At 33.6% G+C, this 27402-nt stretch overlaps 1 protein-coding gene across 1 annotated transcript; it reads right to left on the minus strand.

Annotated features, from left to right (window-relative positions):
* Positions 1-5586: 5586 nt before the first annotated feature.
* Positions 5587-27402, minus strand: LOC144956091 (sorting nexin-6-like). Its single transcript, XM_078886442.1, has 14 exons — positions 27283-27402; positions 27137-27190; positions 24366-24467; positions 22556-22666; positions 20242-20363; positions 19264-19387; positions 18541-18636; positions 17427-17532; positions 15886-15961; positions 15023-15062; positions 13613-13795; positions 13114-13177; positions 11618-11703; positions 5587-8194 (listed from the first exon to the last, which is right to left on the minus strand). Exons 1-14 carry the CDS (start codon positions 27286-27288, stop codon positions 8138-8140), a joined length of 1227 nt encoding a protein of 408 aa, XP_078742568.1. The 5' UTR covers positions 27289-27402; the 3' UTR covers positions 5587-8137.

A 27402-nucleotide genomic window follows, 5' to 3' on the forward strand; every position in this document is an offset into this window, starting at 1 on the left:
TTAGTCTGCATGATTGGAAACAAAATTTATATATCGGCCGTTTTCAAAAAAACGCCAAATTCGAGTCTTCAATTTTTTTAAAAGTCAAGTATTTCCAACATACTCATTATTTTGTGTATGCTTTCTGTGATATGTATGCGACATAAAATTGTAATACCAGGGCTTAATGAGTTTCCAGTGGTCACTTATTCAAGTATTTGTGAATCACGATCCACATGTGACTCATTCCTGTTACGCTTATAAAATTATGTCACATTACATAAGTTAACACATTTTTGGACAATTATTGAAATAAAACATTGGAAAACAATAAACACAGAGCATTGATACTAATTCTGACAACAAAATGACATTTATTGTTTTACAAAAGGCATTCAGAAATCAGTTTTTTAAAACAAAGGATATTATTTGAGCAATCATCATCTCCAAAAAATTATAGGAAAATGACAAAAATAAAAATTGTTTACCATAGTCTAGGTATATAAGTGTTAAACCACCACAAATAATATTTCCTTTCAAGTATTTATATTTATCATGAAAAAAAATGAAAAAGTCATTCTTAACAGGAATGAGTTTGTGTAACAGGAATGAGTGGACGTAACAGGAATGAGTTTTCTGTTACAGGAATGAGTAATTACAACATATTTATTCGAAAGGATTATAAATTCAATACGCTTAGTGATTGAAACTCAGAAGGGAACAAATGGTTAGGGCGCCAATACATTGATTTGGGTCTTATGTTAGTAGAGACCCACAAAAGAGCACCAACACTGTTTGTTAACTTAACTCTAGGTTGAATCAATTGACTCAAGATAACTCTTTTGTGGCAGTTCGGAATGTTTGGATAAACAGACAAAAGAGGCATTTTTAGAAAGAGCAAGAAGCTGCCACATACCCATGTATGATTTTTGTTTACTTAATAACATAACGTCCAGTTTGAACATCTCTTCCAGGGTATCTTTATCACTTATGTGAACATCGGGAATATAATGGTCCAAGTTTGTGACAAAAAAATCAACAACTGTCTGGATGTTGTCATTGAGTGAAGTAAGGTTTGAATCTGACAAATTAAATAATGATCCTTGCGTAAAGCCAGCTCTTGTATCAATCTTATTCGTATTTCGTCTGTTTGTGTGTCTTTGCCAAATGCATACACTGCATTACAGGCAGGCAGGCAATCCCCATCGGCTCTCACCACCTTGACTGGAAATAACTGTTTCCCATCACAGAGATCTAGGTATATCATTTGGAATGAAATGTGTAAACCTGTTGTCAATACCAATGCGAGTTTTAATTACACTTCTGCGGGCCCCAACATTTCACAAACACGTAATGTTTGATTTTCACATTCATCAACCACTTCATCAAATGATTTGTATTCGCTCAATCTTTGATAAAACCATTGTAATCTATTTCAGTCGGCATCATCTTAATGTCTACGTCATCTTGGTCATGTTCATCCCTTGAATCACTGTTTAAGTCAACCTGTGCAACTTCAGGCGTGACTCCATCATTACCTTTGAAAACCTGTTGCTTCAAATCACTTTTTGAGAGTCATACCAACTGCCAAATGTTTCACGGATTTGTACATGTGCCTTCTGTTCCTCAAATGTTTGATGTCTTATAGGAGTGCAAAATGATATTGTAATGTTCTTCTCACTGAATTTTTGTCACCTTTCTTGTTTTTTTCTGCTATCTTTCAAAAGTTTTCTAACAGCACGTCGAATAGGATCTCCATCTCGTCTTTGACGGTAAATTCGTTGCTCTCGGCTGACGTCATGGCTTTTTTGGCCTTTATGAAGAAAACAAAATAAAACAATCGTTACAACAAAGCTATGACACTTGAAAATGAACAATAATATCAAGTTCCATTTCGCCACCCTCATTCCTGTTACAAAACAAGGTGTAACCAGAATTAAAGTCAAGAAACAAAGAAGACTATTATGTGATACAATGTCACATTTGTACAAGCGATACCGGGACGTTAAAATCATAGTAATAATCTAAAATATATCTGAGCCTAACAGGCAACAAACTATGTTTGGACATTAGGCATTTGGTATTGGCAAGGTAACTTTGCACTAAAAATAGTCTTTCAGCAATGGAAGAAATGAATATGTAATACAATAAAAATTGTTTTTAATGGTAACCTTGTAACCATGAATGTTACCACTTTAATGGACATAGGCCTGTAACACTTCAGTGGTTTACAAAACACATTACCAAACACATCCTTATGAAACAAAAGAATATGCTATGAATCAATAAACCACGTGGAGGCGCTGTGGCCGAGTGGTTACCGAAAGGGACTCCCGACTTGGAGGTACCAGGTTCGAAAATCTCCACAACCATAGAGTGGTTTCCTTAATCAAGGAAATTAATTCTGGTTGCTTCACTTTGTTACAATAAAACGTGCGTTTCATGTTATGAAAGTTCACATTCCTCATTCCTGTTACTCATTCCTGTTATGTTTTCCTCATTCCTGTTACATCCCTCATTCCTGTTACAAAACAAGGTGTAACAGGAATGAGTGTAACAGGGATGAGTTTATCTCGCTTCGATTCTTACTATCCCTAAAATATGCTTTACTCCAACATTAAAGTATGACTATTATTTAGAGCCTTAAAAAAGCTATATACTCATACTTTTTATTTTTGATTCAATTTCTAATTTAAATAACAAGCCCTGGTAACAGGAATGAGGGTCATGGTCTAATGTTGAACATTACTCACCATTCTTGAAGCGGTTTTGATCTGGAAATCACACTGGATGAAAAAACCATGTGTTTGTAGTTTCGGCCATGATGGAAAAGAGGTATCTACGGCGATAAAACATTGTTAGTTGCACTTCTATTGTTTAGAGGATTTTAATTGGTTAATTTTCACTGCCGTTACAGGAATGAGTAACCCCCTTGGGGACAAAGTTTAGTAAAATATAACAAAAAATTTTAAAGTCTGATTGTTACAAACTTATATGAGGATGTTAGAAGATGGCAATTTGCATCAGCTGAATTCATATGTGTATACAACAAGACACTCCATTTTGTTAAGAATTCGACTTCTAGCCATCATGCAAAAAAAAGGACACGGTATTTTCCTCTACCCCCGTCAATACAATACGTCATATCTATCCTGAATCTCTCTCGACTTTTGTTTTTTATGTTTCATACAAGTTAGTAATGTGTAGTGAGAGTGTGTAAGCAAGTATTTGCTAACAATATATGCATCAAATATGTCAAAGAGCGAATTATCGTCACAGGACAGGAATTTGGCAGTTTTTTTAAAAAGGCCAATATAAAAGCTAACACCAAACCCAAAGCAAAATAAATGATCTTCGTCATTTAAACACTCATTCGCAGCAATTTCTAGTAATTACAGTATTACCTGGTTTATGGAGACACTAAGATATGTCATCACTTTAAATCTGTATAGCAAAAGACTCAGGAATTGCAATACCAAGGGCTATTATTATCCAAAACACACCAAAGAGACCCCAACTATGGTACTAATTTTGATGCTAGTGTTGGTATGGGTTATAGTAGCGATGATGCTCTTGTGGTCGTGGTGATAATGATGATGATGTGATGGTAGTTAGTGGTTGTGGCAGTGTCAATGCTATGATGGTGGTTGTAACAGTGGTGACTACGACTACTATAACTACTTTTGGCTCAAATATGGGAAATACCAACCTATGTAATATTAATATACAAGTTGAATACCCCAAAAATAGTCTTAATGTATTTTTTAAAAAAACCTACAGCATTCTTACAGCTTCCCATTTAATAATAACAAAATATTATAAATTTAAACAGTCAAAATAAAGTATTTTCAGTTGTATTATAAAGGGAAATAACCCATTTATGCTTATGTTTATTGGCAATACAGTCCTTGATTGTAGGCTTTATTTTCAAAGATGTTGGTTCTATTTTATTTTCACTTGACAAGTTCTATTTAACAAGAAGTAGAAGCTTAAATGAGATCTGAAACCATTTGAAGAATAAAATAAGCTTATATGCATAATTCAATGCAAATATTCAAAAATGGTGTGAAAGGTTTTAGTGAAAACCAGCGTTTTATAACCAACTGAAAAGATAACTATAGTACAACAGATAAAATGTATGACATTAAAGTGACACATGTGTTCACCTGTCACCTATGAAAGAAAAATAAAGTCTACACAGGACTTTCCAAGTATTAAAAGTTAACGTTCCGGTGGTGCAATAATGATAAAGCCGGCAGAAGAGTCAAAATGCCGGCAGGCGATTATTACATTTACAAGTCAACCGGAATTTCAGGTATTTCAGGTATATGCCGACGACTTTCACCCATGCTTTGAACGTTTATAGTCTGGTTAATACAGTTTGGTGAGAATTACTCATAAACGCGATGACAAAAGCAATAACAAAGACCTGAGTGACGTCAACTTCATACAATCTATAAAGAAGCAGAAATGTAAAGAGAATGTATTTCAAAGCGCATTGATCAAGGTCGGTAAATTGAAGTCACGGAAGTTTACCATCGAGTTGTGTGATAAAACGCTCTTTATAAGTGTAGTTTCTCATCATTACTGGAACTTGGTCTTTGTTTTGTTATATAAATAGACACACTAAGTTCAATTTCCATACCAGTAAAAATGGAGACGATATAAAAGTCAATAGATTAAGATCACCCAAGAATCATTTATCTAAAAATATGTGTATGAAACAATGGCAGACGAAGCAGAAAATAAATACAAGAGAAAAAAAAATCCCCCAAAAAATCAGCCTTCTACTGTTTACTGGTCAGACGTGCTTTCATTACCCAGAGGTTGGAACAATTCTTCACGAGGGAACGAATTTCCACTTTCTCTCCAACCATTGTGAGAGAAAAAAGCTTACAATTTCCAAATTATATGGTTTGTTGATGGTTGATCATCTGGTGGTGAATGTGGTTGTAGCAGGTAGGGTGGTAGGGGGGATGGTGTGGCGGTGGTGAAGGTTGTGGTAGTGATGATGGTAAAAATGATGATTTGGTGGTAGTTGTAGTAGTGGTAGTTGGAAGAAGTGGAGGTAGGGAAGATGATGTGGTGGTAGTTATTGTAGTAGTGGTGGTAAGGATGATGATGTGGTGATAGTTGTTGCAATGCAATAGTGGTGGTGGGGATGATGGTGATGTGGTGTTAGCTGTTGTAGTATTGGTGGTAGGGATATTAATGTGTTGTTAGTTTGTAGTAGTGGTGGTGAAGATGATGATGACGTGGTGGTAGTTGTAGTGGTGGTGGTAGGGATGATGTGGTGGTAGTATAAGGGTCGATTTTTTTTTTTTCCTGGGACATAAAGTAAACTTCCACATTTTCTGGGACAGTCATGATTTTTTTTCAAATTTCCGGGACAAATCAAGAAATTCCGGGACGGACATATGACTAAGTCAGGACCATGGAAAACTAAATATGTAATCTAATTCCAAGACAAAGGCAGAAAGCAACATGATAGAAAAGGGCGATAGAAGAAACAGCAAGCCTGACCTCCCTGACCACCATGGGCAAAAGACCCCAGCCGCCACTCCACCAAAAAGTGCATCATAAAAAATCTTTAAAAAAACAATAATGTGACATAAGTATTCAAATTTATTCCAACCATCAACATTTCTAAAATTTGTCTCACTTTACGCAGTAGACAGTGCACGTCATGATAGATGCAGATATATTTATTCAATAATCGATGTTATATAATTTTTCAATGAGTTGTGAGAAATAATGTTATGAGTCATCTAAAGATAAGATTCATCAGAAATCAATATTGACATCATCCTACATCAAAAATCAAAAGTGGATTAATGGGGTGAAAAAAAAAAATAGATTAAGCAAGTGTATAGGAAATGAGCGTACATCATTTACAAAGGAGCAGCTACCAGTTTGTTTGTTTTTCTAACTGGTGGGGAGTAGAAATAAACAAAACAAAACAACCTTTCATATATTAAGTATATGACAAGTTCAAACAAATACACCAGTCCTATAAGACTTGGAACCATGCCTCCCAAATAAAGATTGAATGTTTGACTTATTAGATGCGTTTCATTTTTTTTTAAAATTTCAATTAAGTTCACAATCCAAACAATGGCAATTAAAAAATTTGATGTGTAATTTTAAATCCAACTCCGATTGTACAAATGCAATACCCTTAGAGATTTATGAAATTGTATCAGCAGTAATTGTTGCACCTTGTTCTTTTTTTTTTCTTTCTACTTTGGCACTTGTTTATATACACCTTTTCAGATATTTATCTTATAGCAGTCCTTGCTCCCAAGTTTGCCATTTGGAAAAATGAAAAGGAGCAAAAACTTATTAACGTTATGTATTTACTTGCACTGTGTAAACACTCTTCAAGATTTAATAAAAATTAAACCTAATGTTATTGCACCAGGCATAGCATCTCAAATACAGAGCTGCCACATGAAACAAACAAAATTCCGTATAGTTTGGGCAGAATTTCAGTGGGGGAAAAACTATATCAACATAAAATGAGCACAATTTCCATATTTATTTTTATGAATTGTCACTTTTAAATGCTTAAGAATTTATTTTGTGTATTTTAATTTAAACCAAATTTCTTCTAAAACTTCAAAAATTCGAACCTGGGGAAAACATTCAACATGGCCAATTTTTGCTCTTAAATAAACCTATATAATTATTAAATCTGTACCAGTGGCAGTACTGTCCAGTATACAGACGATCTTCATGTAATATTTAAATTGTGCACTGCCTTCATATATTGCCCAATGAGACAAAAGACACACATTTACACATACTTATGCCCATGATGTCGGTCTTGATTAATATGGGATTTTATTAATAATATAAGTGAAAAAAATTACAGTCCTAAAGCATTTTTAGTCCTTTACTCTCCTTAATCTTGAAACAAAAATTCTTTGTTCATTTAACCGTTTTTACATACTTCTCAAGACTTAAACACATTTGTTCACCAACAAAAATTCTTTTGTTCATTTAATCGCCTTTTCACGCTTGTCACCTTAAAACTATAATACTTTTGTTCATCTAACTCTTTTCATCATTCTCAATCTTGCTTTCTTCATCTCTATGCTCAACAGCCTAGTTACATATATTTCATGAGTTACCTTTTTATAAAGAAAGATATACCTAGACAGATGAGATGCATATTTACATGGAATGTTTCTACACTAATTATCGTGCACTTATTGACAGAACAATAAAGTAAATTGAAATACGAGAAACAACATGCGTTACGCGGCTCAAATAAATATTGGCTTAACAATGAATTGTAAGCCTCCAAAAATGGATATAAGATTTGAATACTTAACTTGTACTTTAATTTATAAATTGTCTCAACCGTAAAAAGTTGTGTAATTTGAAAATTAAGACGATTAGCAGCAGCAATTGGTTAGCCTTCCACTCATCACTGATAAAAGCCTTTCACAAAGACAATAATGTAACAGGAATTAATCACAAACCATTACAGTTGCACAAATCATTTGTAGAAAAAATTCAAGCCTAAAAGAAAAAAAGCATATCCCAAAAAAAAAAAAAAAGTAAGGGCGTAAATATCATATGAATGCATCATCTTAGTTAAAATTTCAAATGACAAAAGCACCATTGACAGCTTGACCATTCCTTCTTCATTCAAGTAAAAAAATGAATGTTACTAAATTTTATCTTCATGACTGAATGGCACACATCACACATACTGAGCATTTATTGTCCAACATGAAAAGGAAAAGGTTTGGTAACCTCCATAAGTTGATCGATTGATGAAATTAACTCATAATTATTTTTTTTTAAGTTATAAATAAAACAACAAAACATGATTATATGGAAACAAATCCAATGAAAAGAACGGATAAGTTTGTCACACACTATGTCTAATTTCAAAAGTGAGTGACTATCACATCATCCAAGCACAGCCTCGACTGTGAGTAATAAATAAAAAATAATAATTACATGTGAATATTTTTGTACTTTTGAAAACTGATTATCATTGTGAAAGATTTTGTTTTAATCAAATAAAATAATTAATTAAAATAATGCAAGACGCTTAAATCTATTTTACTTTTACTAATTTTTTTTTTACATTTTTGGGGGTGGACATTCAGCATCTTGGGGAGAATATTGTTTACAGATGTCTCTAGTCCTCTTTCTCTTGCAAAGCACTAATACAATTTTTAAGTAATTGAACCTGGGCCTGGGGAAGGAAAAATAAAAATAATTAATTAAATTAATTGTTTTAAAAAAATGATTAATGGTTCAGATTTAAAGATTTAAAAGTCATAAGCAGTATGATAGCATTGTCATTTTCGTTTCTTTTTTTTTTTCTATTTAAGACATAATATTCTTAAATTCTCATGGCATTGAGAGATAAAAGTTTATTATTATCACTAAACTAGATATAGTCAAATTTCCCTACAAGTGCTGGAATACAAATAAAATAATACTCGAATGCAATAAATCTAATACTGATCAAAATCTGCTCATCTTTCCATTTCTCTGTCTCATAAACTTTACCTCATATTTCTTGTTTCTGCTGTACTGTTATAAATCACCAGATTAATCAAAACTAAATTATTGACAACAGGATTTAACAATCTTGCCTATTGCACTGTAAGAATGACACCCACACAATTATATCAAGGTCGATAAATTCTTAAACATTAAGCTTGACCTGGGGTCATGCCTGCTGATTACAGGGAGTTCAGTTATGTGCTAAATAATGTTAGTCGAATTATGCTCAATTTCTATATAAAATTCACCAATATTTCCTCCTATTTATTAGCAATGACTATGAAAATTTTTGTTTTCTATTTTTGTAGGAAATACTACTCTTAAATCAAAGCCCTACCTCCATTGAGTAAAAATCTTTTTGAATTTTGAAAATCCATTAATATATAACAAAGTTATACAGTTTCATATATGTCATTTATTTGGATGACTCACAAAGAGAAAAAAATACGGAAAATATGGGACGCTTTTTCTGCGTTTTATTCTGGTTTGTGGCTGTATCTCGCTTAATACGTGGAATAAGATATCAAAACTTGGCAATTTTATGGCAAAATTATCAGAAAATATAATGAAGACATCAGAAAAGTTCTAACTTGTGTAGTTTTAGAGCTGTATGGCTAGGGTCAACTATAATTCTGTTTAAAAAAATACATAATATTGATCATGTGGAACTTTTCTGAAGTGTAATTTTGTGTCTACAACCCATACAAATGACACGAAAAATGCCTGCTAAATTATTATCAATCGTCAATCAGTCCCGTGAGACCATGGCTTATGTTATTTCTAGTATTTATTAGAGAGAGAGAGAGAGAGAGAGAGAGAGAGAGAGAGAGAGAGAGAGAGAGAGAGAGAGAGAGAGAGAGAGAGTTAATCTACTATCTCTATGACATAACAATGAAACAATGCCTTAATTTTTTAAAAAGCGCGCGAGGATTTGTGTCGTCGTCAGTCATCGCGAACAAGGTGCCAGATGGCCACGTGTGTGGCCAAATATATAATTTTGCTTCTTTTATTAAATTTTATTCATCTATTTTTGTCTCATTGACATTTATCCTAGTCTATTCAATTTTCTGTATGTTAAAATTTAGTTCATTTTAAGTGGGCCAGTCTTAATAGTGAAAGCCATATGATTTTCTATTTAGCCACTTTTGAAGTCGAATTTGGTCAGGTTACAGTCTGGCCATCTGGCAGCCTTGCCTCGCTCACGTCATTTTTCGTGTCGCGCGAGGGTGGAGCAAAATGGCCGTCTCCATATTTTCACTCATTGAAATGCAAATTGGGTTGGTGTTTTGTGAGAATACGGGAAAAGTACTTATCATAATCCAATGAAATTTGAAATATAAATAGACGAAATGTGCATATATAACCTTATGAGCGACAAAACCTCTCCACTTTGTAGTTTTAGAAATATTGTACTCTAAAGAGTAAAAATCTATTTTTAACGGTCTTCTGGTAATCGTACGAGTTTTGTCGCTTGACATAATCTAAAATGACCTCTTTTCTAACTGTGTGCCAACTTTCAGTCATATTCATCGATAATTAATTTTTTAAAATAGCATGTACGAAACGGCTTCGTCCCATATTTTGTCACGAATTTGGGCACTTTGTGAGCGAAAAAGAGGCCCAAAGATTTGGGCGGGATAGTCATTGCTATATTTATGTAGATTTTATGCGAATGCATTTAACAGTATTTATGATATATAATCGCTAACAGACCGCATTGTTTACAATGCACTAATTGTTATTTTTGTTTTTTTTTTAAATTAATTTCTTTACTTTAAAAAATAAGAAACACTGTTTACAATCTAAAATATGAAATATTTAATGTTCGAATTAAATACTGTTATAATATGAGCTAAACATCAACAAAATTGAGTTTGCAGTGATTATTCAAAGTTCATCTAACCATTGCACACACTAAAATTTCATGAGAATCATTTGAATGATCAATTAAGTCACAAAATATATGATAAGAGTGGTGGTTATGGTAGCACTAGTGGTAGAGATGATGGTGTGGTAGTAGTTGTACTCAAGATAGGTAAGATGCTATGGTGGTGGTAGTGATGGTAGGGATAATGATGCAGTGGTGGTCGTAAAAGTGGCAGTGATTTGGATGATAATGTAGTGGTGATGGTAGGGATGGTGATGTGGTAGTGGTTGTAGTAGTAATATTGGTAAGAAGGGATGATGTGGTAGTGGTTGAAGTAGTAGTAGTAGTGGTAGGGATGATGATGTGGTGGTGGTCATAAGGATGGTGTGATGGTTGTAGTAGTGGTGGTGGTAGGGATCATGATGTTGTGGTGGTTGTAGCAATGGGGTGGTGGTCAAAGGGATAATGATGTGGTGGTTGTAGCAATGGTGGCCGTAGGGATGATGATGTGGTGGTGGTTGTGGTAGTAGCGGTGGTGGTAGGGGCAATGACGAGGTAGCAGTTGTAGTAGTGGTGGTGGTGGTGGTTGTGGTAGGGATGATGGTGTGGTGGTAGTGGTTGCTGTAGTAGTAGTAGTGGTCATTTTAATAAGTAAGGTTGGTAATGCATTGGTAGTGATTGGGATGATGATTTGGTTGATGTAGTAGTAGTGCTGGTAGGGATATTATTGATGTATTGGTTGCGTGGAGTCTCTTTTCTTCCTATAAAAATTTGTTAAAGGCGGAATTTTGATGGTGATGGATGGAGATGAACCACCACTTAGGCGGAAATCATCCTTTAGGTGGAAGATTCTCAGCTCTGAAACATACAAATTATATCCCCTATAATTAGGCTTTAAAATCAGAATGTAGATGATTTTGGTTCCAAAATAAAAAATGTAATATAGGTAGAGACGCAAACTTAAAATTTGTCTGACAGGAATTTCAGACACCACTCTGGGAATTTCAGGATACAAAATCCTATCTATTTCTGTTAATTTGCAGAACACTTGCTTAAAAGTAACATAAGATATTGCAAACAGTAAAATTCAGTTCTTTTAAATTGTTTCCTTGAAAGAACCAAATAGTCCAAGGGACATTAGTTATCCACCAACCACCACTTTTAACTTTGGAGAAAGTGAAGAATTGTTTGATTAACAATTGACTATTTATCCATTAAAACTCTTAGCTGCTTACTTACCTTAGCATGCTTCATCTCTAACTCTACAAGTTCGACCAAATGTTTCTTGAAATAAGCTATCCGCCTGGTCTTAAATTCTTGAATTTCTGTTTATAGAAGAAAGAAAAAATGATAAAGAAATATATTAAAGCAGATTTTTTAACTGGCATGAGAAAAAAATAAGGGCTTTAATATTTTTTTTAAAATATTGCTTTACATAATGCTACTCCCTACGTGATCAACATCTCCTCTCCAAGCACTTTACAATATTTAGTAACTCTGGTAGACTAGATACATATATCATAATACAGGATTTTGCATGCATATTACGATATCAGAAGAACTTCTGTATTTTACATTTCTCTCCAATATGCTCGAACTCATGGACTTTATTATCTTAAAAAGCAATCAGGTAATGATAATAATAATAAATAATAATAATAATAATAATAAAATAATAATAATAATAATAATATAATAATAATAATAATAATAATAATAATAATAATAATAATAATAATAATAACAATAATAAAAACTCCAAGATAGCTTTCTTTTTGTCTGATCGCATTCAAAAGTTGATGGTTGAAAAAAAAATGTCTTCAGCAGTTCTTGTTGTAACGGGTGTCCTACATACTACATGCAAAAGTTTTAGGTCACTTATTTTTTGTTCAAACCTTGCTTTTCATATACCTCTTTGATTTTGAGAAGTCATCTCCTGGCATCTTACTCAGCCTTTGACAGTTAACATTGGGAAGTGACTGGTATTTTTTTCATAGGAACTTGTGAGAAAAGTTCTGATTACTATCTGACTAGAGACTCAATTGGGAGAGTTTATCTAAACTTGCCTTGTTCTTTTAACATCATGACTTGTATTGCAATGGTTTAATATTTTAAATAACGGGAGTTAGATTGTAACAGTTATGGTGAGTTGTTTTGGGTCTTTTTAATTACTAATGATATATAAGGAAAAAATCAGGACTTGGACACCATGTCGCTATAGAGAGGATGTTCCAACGCACGTCGTTATAGGTGAGCAGCGCTGCATGTAAATTATGTGCTTTTTTCTCAAATGTATCAGAACTGTTAACTAGCCTGATGGAATGGAGAAATTAATTCCAAACAGATGGTCATATATTGCAAACAGCTTATTAGATTAATTTGTGTCATCGTCAAGCATAAAACTGTTTTTAAAATTAGAGAGAGAGAGATGTCAAATTGTCATGATCATTTCTCTTTTGCAGTTGGACCCTCAACCTCAAAATAACCAGAACTGTGAAATTCCATTTACCTTTGGGTCAAGTTTAAAGAAAAAGAAAAAGAAAAAGAAAAAAAAAAAAGAAGAAAAAAGCAAGTTGCCATTGTGTGGCACTTGGAAACCCTGTCAAAGTCGCTCTAATTAAAACTGAGACCAGCCCTGCACTATAAACATTTATTGGTCTAAAAGAGCTACTTTTAGAATCACACTCTAGTGCCATAAATTGAATTGTTTACTTCTCCAAGACAAAATAGCTTACCTTTCTTTGCTACCTCAGAAATCTTCTCAAATTTTTTACAATTCACTTCTTGATTTTTCTCCGCCTGTAAATAGGGAAGCAAAGAAAAGAAAAAAGCTTATCACAATGTACAACATATAAATTAAATTTGTTTTTAACTTGTATTCAAACATGAAAAAGATATTACTTAGCTCTTTTCTAACTTATGTAATATTACATTTCTTTCAAAAGCCACTTGAAGTTTGATATAAAACAAGCTGATCAGTTTTTAATTAAATACTTTATACCAATGATAAAAATCTTAATTTAATAAATCTTTGGTCGATATTTTGATCCCCATTTCTAACTCACTACTCTGAGACAATAATTTGAAATGAATTCTGTTAAAAATAAATAAAATATTGATAATCAGGTGATGGGATATTCTTTGAGAAGGCCATTTGTAACATTTATAAAATATAGAATGGTAAAACTAACACATAAATAGTGAAAACAGTGTCTGATTAACCTCTCAACTTACAGTTGCTACATCTTTGTTCTTTGTTCTAGCTTTTTCTAAGGCCTTGTTAGAATTCTCATAATCCACCAATGACCTCATCCGTCTGTAGAGAAGGTCTTTAGCTGCTGTAGAATCTCTCATATAATAACGTAAAGTGTCACTGAGCTTCAGGTCTTCATCACTTGCAACACGTCCTTCCAGTTTCTATTTCAACAAAATATTAGAAAAGTCTATAAACACTGTAGCAGACCTGCCACTTCACGAAAAAGGAAATCAGTATGACATTGTAAAAAAATCAGTATCTGGGGAAAAAAATCAGTATGAGACGTAAAATTACCCAATGGTTGGGCTACTCACCTAATTCTGACAATTTGACACTTGTCACTCAAACTAACCAAAGCGTCACAACCTCCCCCCCCCCCTCCCCTCTATTTTTCCCCAACACCCAAAATGGCACGCACAACGCCAATCTGGCAATCGGACTACTAACTTATTTAAAGATGGTGGCACTTGGTAACGAGTCAGAAGCCAGGGACCGCGGTGGTTTACCAGTACAGCTCGCTGTCGCTTCACAAAGGAAATGAAAACGAAATAACGCGCCGTGTGTGTTTTCTATCTGTGTGAGGGCATCACAAAGAGGCTCGCTACGTCATGTGATCTATCGAGGTATCGCGGGACGGGTCAAAGTTCACGAGACTTGAAAATTTTAACGTGCAACGTAAAGCACAAAGTAAACGTAAAAGAGAGGGGTGAAGGGCTGCGTGCCCTTGGTCACTTGGTGAAATCGATACGATCGGCATGCAGATCGGGAAATCGGTACGATCGGCAAGTAAATCGGGAAATCGGTAAATACGAAAAAAAGGTCTTGCAAATCGGTATGATACCGATTAATCGGTATGAACGGCAGGTCTGCTGTAGTCAACATTTGCCATTTCAAAATCATATTTCCTCCAATGAATAAAAGAAAAACTGTTATATCATTGATTCTTCAACGTCAAGCATAATAATTTTGAATTCCTGATTAATTTAAAGGCATCCCATATAATGGTCTGTAGCAAAATGCCAAAATCGAGCCTGTGTAAATTCATCTGTTAAAATATCAATATCATTCTGTGATTCATCTATCAGGCAATATGTCTTAAATATTAAAAAGCTGACAAAAAAAAAAAAAATAAAAAAAAAAGAAACATCAGGGAACACCGAGTCGTCCATTTTCTGATGTCTTATGTGCCTGCTCCAAAACTTTTCAATTTCAAATTTAGCTGTTCTATGCTGATCTTGAAAACTAACCATTACAAGTCTTGTATTTTACTACCCCCTTAAAAAAACAAACCCAGACGAAAACTCCAAAACTGACTTGCAGGGAATGAGTTAAGCCAGTGAGCTTCCTCATACATGATATTTGAAGAATAATAAAAATTTTAATCTCACCCTTGCTTTCTCTAGTGCTTCAGCCACTTTACTGAAAACTCTGCAAAATAAAAAAAGATACAAATACAGATAAAATAAGTTTTTCCTTATTCAACTTTTGTCAAAATGTAATTGTGAGAAAGGATATTGGAAAGAATGCATACCTAGAATCAATGATAAAATGTAAATCCGACAATCTAATATCATTAGATTGAGCGTTGTTGCTCAAAATGAAGGGGGGTGGGGGGGGGGGGGGGGGGGGGGGAAATCAAGTCACTTGTCCATCTGCAGCAACTGAGATATTTATGGCCCACAGCACCAATACAATATCATGGCAGGGTGAACTCAATGCTGGAAATCAATTTCATATTCAAAATGATGAAAGTTTAACTACTTATCAAGAAGAATAAATGCAAATTAAAATTTAAGACTTTGTGATTTTGACCATTTTAAAATAAAATTTGGGTTTTTGGCGACAATTTCGCTACATGATAACAAATTGAAGCCATGGGTCGGATATTACTTTATAGTTGACTCTTTTTTAAGACACTTACATGGCTGCAGTCTGGTACATAAAAGATTTATCAATAACCTTGTCTTTTCTTGTAAAAGAATACCAAAAAGTTTTGTAGAAAAATGCCAAAATTGTAGCTATATGATTTGGCTAGTGAGCATCAAGTAAATTCAGCTGTTAAAATGTAGATCTCAGGTAAGAAAGTAAAAAAGACCAAACCATCTTCGTAGAAGAATCAGTATCATTCTGTGATTTATCTATCAGGATAAGCTGCAGTGAAGTCAATTAACAGCTATTTATCAACATAAAAAGTTAAAAAGACATCTTGATACACTTCATTTACAAAATGTATTGCTAAATTACTCATCACCTGTTTAGCTCTGTGTTCTCGATAGTAGACATTTGCACAAGTCCAGTTGAAATCTGAATGTATGAATCTGCTACATCTGTTTCCATTTGAATAAAAAAATATAAGGTAAAACTAATTATCTTGTGCAACATAACCAGAGAAACATGGTATAAATGTCACTGAATTATTGGAAAAAACATTTTCAGTACGAACATTTATCATTATAAAGATGAGCCACATCCAATATATTCGAAACATAGCATTTTATCTTTTTTTTTTGGGGGGGGGGGGGGAAATGGTGGCAGGTAGCATTCATGTTTATCTCTATGAGGTAAATCATTTTCAAACCATAAGCACCATGCACTCAGGGTCACAGTAAGAATAGCGCCAAGAAATCCAGTGAGATGTGATTTGCTTAAGACCACATAAAATAACCCCTGGTTGCCAACTAAAGATGTGCTTATTTGAATTATCAACAGCTTCTAAACATGAAATATGTGAAAACCAAGTCACAATCATTTGACTCAAATAATTTGTTTAAAAATTACATGACACGTCAATTTCTTCTCCGGAAAAGTGAGAGCTTGATGTGTTCAAACATGAGACCACAAATATTACACAATGATATCTTTAAAAAAAACAACTCATAATATGAGAAAATTAGAATGTTGTCAATGTGATCATACACAATATTATCATGCAAAACTTTATAAGACTCTTCTCTTCAAACTTTCACCATAATAAAAATTTGCTTTTCACAGTTTTCAATCTTGAAATAAACAACCAATCTCTGCAATTCTTCATTGTGCAGTTTTGTGGTCTAGTGGTATAACACTCGCCTTCAAACCCTGGTTTAAACCTCACTCTTGACAGCACAAAGTTGGTAACATCGCCATAAAGGTGTCATGTCTCGCCCTACATTGTAAAGCATTATGAACATGTTGAGTGGATATCACGCTAAATATTAGCTCAAGTTTTTTGTATTTTTATTTTACTATATTTCTAAGACTTGTCTCAATCATTCTTTCATTTCACTGATGACATGTTAAGTGCCTTGTATCTGCATCAACCCAAGTCAATTATAAACTAGTTTCCATCTCAATTAGACAAACAACTTTTCTTGACTAGATCACATCAATACCAGCATTGAATTATTTAAACGACAGATATGTATTAAAGTGTCTTGTGTGTTTCTGAAACTGGAGAAGTTATTTTGTGCTTTATTAGAAATGAAATCTTCCAATCACTTCACTAGACCTGATAGTGGCACCAATGTTTTAAGTTAATGTGTTTGTTTTTAAAAAGACAGAAATGATGAAAAGAATTTTTTTTTTAAACTGTGGCGATAAAATCTGACAATTGTCAGACATTTTACAGGTCTGTTCAACTCAAGGCTAATTTTCTGGCGAACGTGATCAACACAAGAGTATCTGTTCATGCAGATCACTGTTTGTTTACACCTTTTCCTTTTACTTTAGCTGAGAGCTGTTACTACAAGTAGCTTATCCACAACTCATCTTTAGTTATCAATATTAAAAAGGACGGTCTTGGTGCAGACATACTTTTGTGTACTTTTGTCATGCGATCTCCTCTTCCAGTAGCATCTTTAATTTTGTTATGGTACTCTGTCAAAAATACTCTCTCTGACTCAAAGAACTCATCAACATCCTGTAAACAAAGTAATGTAATACTATATAAAAGTAATAGTCTTGAATACTTTTTAAAAATTTTAAATTAAATTTTTTTAAAATAAATAAATAAAATGAAATAAAAGAAATAAAAAGGAAAAGAAAATCAATATCTATCAGAAAAGTGAAATAATGCTTATTTAGAGAAGGTTTGGATTGATGAAATGACAACCAAAAGTACCCCTTTTATGACATCCCCTTAGAAAAGTAAATGTGTGTGTCCTGAATATACGAAATGTGAAATAAATTGAAGATATCTAGGAAAGAAAACAAAGTTTCAAAGTTTATTCAATCTTAGGCTTTCGCCAATAAATCACACAATTTGATTAAAACATACAATTCTCCACATTTGTCCTCAACATATTAAAACAAACATGGTTAAGGAAGGACACAATCAACATAGTCACAAAGATCAAGCTCTACAGGTCTCGTTAAATATGTCCTCATTTACAGCTGCTGAAAATGGGCACTTACCAGGGAAGAAGAAAAAAACTGACTCATTCCATTAAAAAGAACTAAGTATAATGCTTAACATCCACTACCCTACAAAAATGACAAACAAATTACCCTATAAAAAATGTAATAAAACACACCTTTCAACCCAGATCTTAGAAATACCTTAGAGACTATTCTATTAAACACTTAAAAGCGACAGTATTCCAGCAAACAAAGCCATGAAAGCATCATTTTACACAATCAGGTTACGACAATCATTCAGGTAGACGAACAATTTCACACAGTAATAAGTAGAAAAATCTCAAGCGTCTCCAGAACCATCTAGAGTTAAGATCAGAAAAAAGCTCTTGCAGTCCCTCACAGAGGAACAAATTAAAGCTGCCAAAAGATATGACAACTTTTTCTTTAAAATATAAAGGGCACATTTTGCAATGATGTGACTTTGTATCTGTCTTGGGTATACAATTTATCATGCTCAGATATGTATTCTGATATCGTAAATAAGGTTCAATGAAAAGATGACAATTCTTACCTTCTGACCAGAAATCAACACTTCATCTGCTGATTTTGTTATACTTTTAAAGAACCCGCCAAGTCTTTCTTTCTTGTTTTTTCCCCTGACACTTAACTAGATTAGACCAACAGGATAAAAATATAATTATTGCTCTTTCCAATTTTAGAGGTGAGCATTCATAAATATATAAGCCTTTATATAATCGTAATAATAAAGTAATTGAAAATTAAAAGATAAACCTCTATAAAAATAAAAATATTCCAGAATTGGATAACATTGATATAAGAATGAATAACAAGCCGAAAACACAATTATAGCTTCATATTTGAAAAACTGTAACCAATAATAAATAATTAGCAATTAGCTTGTTGAATTGGGGTTTTTTTTTTATGGTTAACTTAAAAAAAACCCAAAAACCAAGAGGCAAAATCCGTTCTATTTATCTTTCTGTTTGATGCATCAGAGGTTTAACTTGGTTTGCTTGAGAAGGGTGCATATTGGAGCTATAATTTCACCACTTATTTTTTTAAAAATTTGAACTTCAAGCAACAAAATTTGAATTTCCATACCATTATAATTTTGACAATAATTGTTAAATTTGGGATTTATGGACTCTGGCTCTGGTTTTAAGCACATTACAGATTAATGTAATCATTGCATCCTGAAATCATAGTGTACAGCTTTCAAAAGACAAAATTAATAATAATAATAAATAATTTTTTTAAAAAGCCCTTAACTCACATCACCAGAAAATTCTAGAAAGACTTCAAAATTGACATCATGTCTAAGAAGAGGATGGGCAGCAAGTCGCTGTAGAAAAACTTCATGCATGGCAACTGTTTTCTTGAAGGTGGCAAGGTATTCCCTAAAGGATATCAAAAGGTGAATTTTTTGTTTTCTTCAAAATAAGACTCAAATATAAAGATTCTTTCTTACTAATGTGCTTTTTGATTCTGTAACAAACACACATACACAACTTGCACGCGACACACACACACACACACACACACACACACACACACACACACACAATAAAATAAAATAAAACTTTTTTAAAAAGATGTGCATTGTACGTATCCTGAAAATTGACAAGTTATCTTTACATCAGATGGGACACCTAAAATTGTAATGTTGAAATCCATGGTATCAAGAAATACAAGGGATCTACAGGTGACTGGATCTCCTGTATATCTAAAGATAGGGATTTGGCCAGACATGTGACCCAGTCATATATGGCTGGGTCTGACTTTAAAATAAGACTAATTACATTCAATTAATGAAATTAACAATACTTACGCTGGAATATCAAACCTCTTGCCAGATGGCTGAGGCCACAAATTCAGCTAATCGTAAATGTGAATCAATGTAAAGGTATTAAATGGAAATGAAAAACAATGAAAAACAGTACTTACTTTACTTGCCCAATTTAATATGAATCACTGATAATTGGCAGTTTTTATATTATTATTATTTTTTTATTATTATTATTATCATTATAATAAACAAAAATGATAATTATGATGACAATTATAATAATAATAACAACAACGACAACGACGATGATGATGATGATGATGATGATGATGATGATGATGATGATGATGATGATGATGATGATGATGATGATGATGATGATGATGATGATGATAATAATAATAATAATAATAATAATAATAATAATAATAATAATAATAATAATAATAATAATATCATGCTCACGCTTCTAACTCTTGTTTCATTTTGCTGAATTCCTCTTTTGTCATTGTTCCCTCTCCTTCCCCAAGCCTCTGCAACTTTTCCCTGGAAGCGTCAAAGTCAGGCTTAGGGGGAGCCGGAGGTATCTGGAAAAAAGATTTGGCTCAATAGATATATCATTACCATATCACATGTGACAGTAAAAGTAAAAGTTACTGTCAGAAGCCTTGAGCATTAAAGATGAATGATATATTAATTTTTTTTTTAAGTACATAATCACGTCTCCATAATCCAAACACCTCTGTCACAGTAATTTTTTCAATCACAGAATTTTCAGGAATATGGAATCAAAAAACTTAAAAGACACTCTGAATAAGTAAACAACCTCAAAAATTACAGCACTGGACCAATTCACAGATCAAGGGGCACTAAAACCTTATTCACCACTGGCATTTAAAGATATGGATAAAAATTACGTTTGATGTACTCTTTAGTTAAACAATAACAATCAAAAAGAGTGTAATATGGATCGGCGTTATAGTCTTGGCTTTGTAACCTGATGATTCAATTTTTCAATTGCCTTCCAGTCCTTGTCCCAGAATTAGATGACTTGGTTTTGCCCAGCCAGACAGTGTCTGGAGTTCTTTTCCTGAGAAAGACAGCCTGACATGAATGTGCATGTATTTCGGAATGTGATGATATTTTTTTTTACTGTAAATCATCTCTCTGAATGACTCTATATCAATTAGTATTAGTATTAGCAACCATATGAGAGACAATCTTTTGGAAGAAATTTCATATAAACGTCTTTCTGACTGGACACATGGGCTGATTGCTGCTTGGATCTACTTTGTTAACGAAACTCCTTTTTATCATACTCTTTCCTGGACACCTGTTGCAGCCATTGAACTACAAATCTGTCTGTCCTTTAGAGTCATGGACTATCTTCCTTTCCTTAGGTGCTGAATAATTTAAAATTGACACAAGTACCATTAAATTTCTAAAAGTAAACTTAATTTTTATTTCTTTATTTTTGATTTGTTTCTTTATTTCTTTTTTATAACGTTAACTCCTTGAAAAGAGATATATCTATCTGCATTTATAAAAAAAAATGGTCCTATCATAGTTGTCAACAATTCGTCTTCCCTTCTTCTATATTCACTAGAACATAATAAGCCTGCACTGTTCAACTGATGTAAAGCAACATTAGTTGTAAACCAAAGAGTCTATATTTATCAGTGTTGATGGTGACAGGAAGTGAAAAAGGAGGATAATTTTGAAGAATGGAAACTGCATCACATCGAGTCTCTCACTGCCAATGAATTTGATTGGGGGAAATGTAATTTCTTTAAAGGAGGAAATTCCTCCTCTGACTCCAAACTCGCAGATTTTTGTGAATTTGAGGTAAACCATCAGCACTAATTTGTAGAATGAACTGAGGACCAAGTCATTGTTTAGATCTGTGGTAAAGACACATTACACAACGACAGGAAAATAAGTGAATGCATTGACATACATGATGGAACACTTTCAATCAGTTCAGGTTGTGGAGGAATAAACTCCCAAAGTAGATTTTTGGATCCAGAATCAAGAATTTCCAATTTTACAAAAAACAAAGAGTGAAGAAAAAAAGCTGTCCTTACCTCTAAAAATTACAGTGGTTTGGATTAAGAAGACTTGACTGTGTACTCACTTATGTCTGTTGTCTTCATGTTTGATTTCCATTCATATTAATGATCATCACATTTTAGATATATAGATGCCATACTCTCTCTCTCTCTCTCTCTCTCTCTCTCTCTCTCTCTCTCTCTCTCTCTCTCTCTCTCTCTCTCTCTCTCTCTCTCTCTCTCTCTCTCTCTCTATCTCTCTCTTAATAATAATAATAATAGTACTAATGACGGTGATGATGGTGATAATAATAATAAAGATGATGATGATGATGATGATGATGATGATGATGATGAAGACGACAATGGTGATAATAGTAGTACTACAACTAATACAAGTAGTAGTAGTAGTAGTAGTAGTAGTAGTAGTAGTAGTAGTAGTAGTAGTAGTAGTAGTAAGTATAGACGCAGCATTTGGTAGTACTAAATAATAATAAGAATAATAAAAGAAGAAGAAGAAGAAGAAGAAAAAGAAGAAGAAGAAGAAGAAGAAGAAGAAGAAGAAGAAGGAGAAGAGAAGAAGAAGAAGAAGAAAGAAGAAGAAGAAGAAGAAGAAGAAGAAGAAGAAGAAGAAGAGAAGAAGAAGAAGAAGAAGAAGAAGAAGAAGAAGAAGAAGAAGAAGAAGAAGAAGAAGAAGAAGAAAATTAAAATAAAAATATAAATGTCCTTACAATGATCCCTGCATACTCCTCATTTTCAACAAATCTGTCATGTAGCCATATGAATTCCTCATGCTGCCTTACAACCGACATCTCAGTATTCTTGAAGTGTTGTAAAGTAGTCTGCAATTCATCAGGATCAATCTAATCAACTAAAGCATGTACAAAAAAAAATCTGGTATCTTTGTCAATATAAAAAAAATATCCTAAAGTTGATTCCTTTCACGAGACCTTTGTCGTAAAATCTGCTATCTGATGAAGTTTTTCATCACATTTGACCTAGTAGGTAAGTCTTCATGATAGGTTCCAACTGTAAGACTTTTCATCTAGTTTGGCAAACTCATCTTTATATAAATATATAAAATTATAATTCACCATAATTTTTTAGTCCGTCTGCATCTATGCTTCAGGCCTTTTTGGCCATCATCAGCATCTTGTGAAACGTGTAGACTTGTAGTAGTTGTAGCCGTTGTTGTTGTTGACTGTTGAAGCATTAACGATGTTTTATAAGTTTTTCCGTCTATGCGAACAGCTGTATCTGTATCTGTAAATGATACTTCAGCCGATCTCAAATAATGAGCATTATACTGAAGATGTCCAGTATTCTCTGAAAAACAAAGCTTTAATTCCACTGCTTAAGAGCTGAAAGAGTAGATTTAAAAGATTCAGTCCCAGATGGTATGCAGGAATAAAGAGTTTCAGTATGCTTCTGTTTTGCAAAACAGTTGCTTCAGCTGCATCTGGTTTTGTGCTTGCCTCTGTAATCTCGGGTTTATTTTCAGCATGTATCGGAACAGCTATTTACTCATACATTATTTTGTGAGAAAATACAAGGCGGCTTTCTTCAAAAGAAAAATCACTCTGATGAACAATGTGTCCTTCAATATCCAATGAAGAACATTCATGACTGATTTTTTTCTTTTTACAAACTAATAATAATCCTGCAATTTCACGCGAAAGAGCAAATTTTCATTTTTCTTTTCAATTTTGTAATTTGCTTACTATCAATGAATGAGGACAGATTTGTAAACCACACTATCCGTGAAACATAGTCAATCTTCTAATGCCTGCTCTGATGATTGCTTAATATAAAAATTTAATGCACTGTAGCTCATAGCGAAAGTCTGTTGACGAAACATATTCTTCTGAGTGGATAGATATAATAAAATGTGTTCCAACCATGATCTAAATCATGTTTTCTGTAAACAATTGGACAGATAAAATAAAATAAGCTCACCCATATTGATTTATTCCAAAAATTATCAAAATCCATGAGGAAATGATTTCACAAACTTGAAATTATGCCAATTAAGCTATGCATATATATATACATGTTACTTTTGCAGGAAAAAGCAAATCTGGCAACTCATCTGAACTGGTGGCTATTCACAATTCCCTTGTGGAATGACGGCTCATTATGCCCTAGCAGATCTTTTAAAAATAACTTGAGTCAAAGGATGATAAAATTACCCTTAATTTACAAAAGGGTCACAAGTAAAAATCCGTTTTGTTAAGATTTGCCAGTAATTCTGTGTTCATTAGCAAAATTCAAACAGTGGTTGTACCGAACAAATTTGGGCCTCCAACCCTATTTTTAAAAGAAGAATATATTCATTATGATTTTTTTTTAAAGAATCCACCCTTAAAAGAATTAATATAATTTCAGATGATTTAAATTAAAATATGAAATGGGTTTAAGGATTAACTTCAGTAACTGTTGATTCATGTACACTTCCAAAATGATTTATCTCTACAGATCTTGTCTTAATTTTATAGCTATGGAATAGAGATGAAAGTAAAAAACATTAATAGATTAGCTCACCTTTGTATGGACAGTAAACTTCACTTTTTCTCTTTCACTCAAGGCATCAGATATATCTACCAAAAGGGAGGTATCAGTCAGGTCCACAGTATCAGATCGAGACTGTATAAAATCAAATGATGTTGAGAGAATTCACATTACTGATATTAATATTGATATTCTGTTTTATTTTTCAGAAAATGTAAAGAGAAGGGACAAAACCACATCAGCCAAGATACAAACTTTTGTCAATTGCTGTCTTCGACAAATCCTCAAGTTGAAATAGTTTCACAAAGTGCTGAATGCTGACCTTTGGACAAGAAAAACCAAGAGTAAATTAGGATGTCCATGCCAGATGCAGAGAGTGGCGATGGGTTGGCCATACCCTGTGGAAAGAGCCCAAGCAGGCTCTCGAAAGGAACCCACAGGGCAGGAGGAAACAGGGTCGTCCAAAACAGACTTGGAGGAGAAGCCTTCACCAAGATTTGTGCATCTCCAACCTTACCTGGAGTGGGGCAAAGGTCTGTGCCAAGGACAGAACAAAATGGAAGAGTGCTGTTAAGGCAGGAGCCAAGAGGCATAAAAGTCAGTAAGTCAGTGTAGTATTGATTTACTTTCTAAAATTTAACAACTTAACACTGGGTGGTATGAAATTTTCATTGCCATTTCCTTGACCATTCAAAGAGAAAATCATTATTTATTTTAGTCTCAGTATCAATCACAAACAATCAACAATTTGATGTAATATTATTTAGGTTGACATGGTAAAAGCAGAAATTATCCTTCTTAAGGTGCAGTCTAGAGAGAGAAAATTGTTTTTTCACCTCAATTGGTTAATCTGACAAGACTAAGCATGTGTATGTGTAAAGATGACAATTTCCTCTATATGTTACGACTTCATGAACGAAGTCTGAATAGTCTCCCATGGCTATTTGGACTCTAACTCCAATCTGCTTGCGAAAACACAGTGCTGGCAGTGGGCAGAGAGCGGAACTGATAGACGAAGTAGAAGAGTTCAGAGGAAATTCTGTTTTTCCCATATCAGAGTGACTATAGAGGATTGTTGCTCATCTAACACTATCAGAAAAATGTATTATCTTGTCCTGAATTTATTTGGGCATCGTGAAAAGATGTTGGAAAGGATTTTCCTTTAGACCACAGTTACTTTGACTTTTGTTCCTTATAAAGGGTTTTAACTCTTTTCTTTTAAATTTCTAACCGGACTTCCAATTGATTACATGGTGATAGATACCATACTCATTCCATTATTGTTATTTTCATTTACATCGATTTCATGTACTTGTCAATAAATTAAAATAAATGGAAGTGACCTGATATCGCACTAATAGAGAGACACCTAACATAATAATAGGTCTTGCTCTAACAGAGCGACACCTAACATAACAAACATATGTATGTCTTTGTTTTTTTCTTTTTCTAATATGCAACTGACATTCAAAATAACAAGCACAATCTAGCAGGTGACAATAGATTTCGCACTATTAAAAAAAAAATAAATAAATAAAACACACACACACAAACACAAAACAAAAACAAAACTACACTGCCACAGCCACGTCAACTATTCAGACAAACTTGTTGATTGCATATGCGCAGTGGAGTTTGAGTTTGAATCCGAATAGCCATAGGAGACAATTCAGACTCGAGTCTGAATAACCACAGCCTTTCATGAATGAATATTCACAAGTGGTGATCTCTCTGATAGGAAATATGTTGCATTACATTAGGTCTTTACTTTGTTAGGAGTTAAGTCTTTGCATAAAAAAGGCTTTTTTTAAAAATGTGGCTCTATTTCTCCGAACGCTCAGGAAAATAAACTTGAACTCTATTTCTCTGAATGGTCGGCCAGCCTCCATTAGCTGATGGGTTACGGACACGAGGTCGATGCAAAAGTAAATGCTCAAAAAGAGTGGACAGGGAATTCTCATGAATCATCAAGCTAGCATTTTTAGGCATATTGTTGACAAAGATGGATTTTATCAAAAAGTTGTTTTTTTATTGAGAATCCTAATACTCCATGGTACATTCACTTTTGCAGTTCACGCTGCGCTATCAAAGAGAGAACAGAAGTAAACCTAAATAACAAAGCCAAAGTCTCAAGACGGGAACAGAGGTTGATAGCACAAACTCAAGATAGAAGCTAACAGAAAGTTGGGAATAAAGACAGAGCTCCCAAGCATTGGCAAAAGAAAACCAAAAAAAAATGCACACACATTCACCATTCACACAGGCACTCTCGCAAATAACCAAAAAAATCTTTAGAATGGAAATCATTCGGAGAAATAGAGATCAATTTTATTTTCCGGATCCTGCGGAGAAATAGTCACTTCGTTTTTAAAAATCTCAAGCCCAAGCCCAAGCCTTATTTATCTTTGACTTTGAGTTTGAGTTTGAGTCAAGATGAGCCACTTTACTTTAATCTCTCTCTCTCTCTCTCTCTCTCTCTCTCTCTCTCTCTCTCTCTCTCTCTTCTTTCTCTCTCCCTCTTGACTCTTTTACTTTTACTTTTTCTCTCTCTCACATTCACATTCTCATTCACGTTCACTCTCTCGCAAAGAAAGATTGGGATTGGGCCCTCTACTCTCTATAACTTATAACTCTACCGTGGGATCGTGCATCGGCATATAACAGAAAAGCATGTATAAGTATGATAAACAGTCAGACATAGATCAATGGCAGATCAGAGAGGGAGATGAGTCGAGGGGAGTGGGAGGAGACGAACAATAGTATAGGACAACAAAAAAGTAAGGTTAACGATTGAAAACTCTTACCTTGTTGTTATCCTGATCCTCTGCCAAGAGGTCAGGACTATCATCAATTCCATCCTGCAAACAGAAAATTAAATAAGTATTATATAAATTAAAATCACAGTGCAAAATTATCTTTTTTACATAAATATTATTAAAACTCCACCCACCATCATGGTTGTAATTACAGTTACACTGTAGTTTCTTGCTCGGTAGAAGAAAAAAAAATTTTTTTTTTGGTCTTTTTGTCACGTGATGATAGTTGAATAATGACAATAACATAAGAGAGC

The sequence above is a fragment of the Berghia stephanieae genome, chromosome 1, assembly GCF_034508935.2.
Source record: "Berghia stephanieae isolate SIO BIC M18660-M18661 chromosome 1, UCSD_Bste_1.3, whole genome shotgun sequence".
NCBI classification, from domain to species: domain Eukaryota; kingdom Metazoa; phylum Mollusca; class Gastropoda; order Nudibranchia; family Aeolidiidae; genus Berghia; species Berghia stephanieae.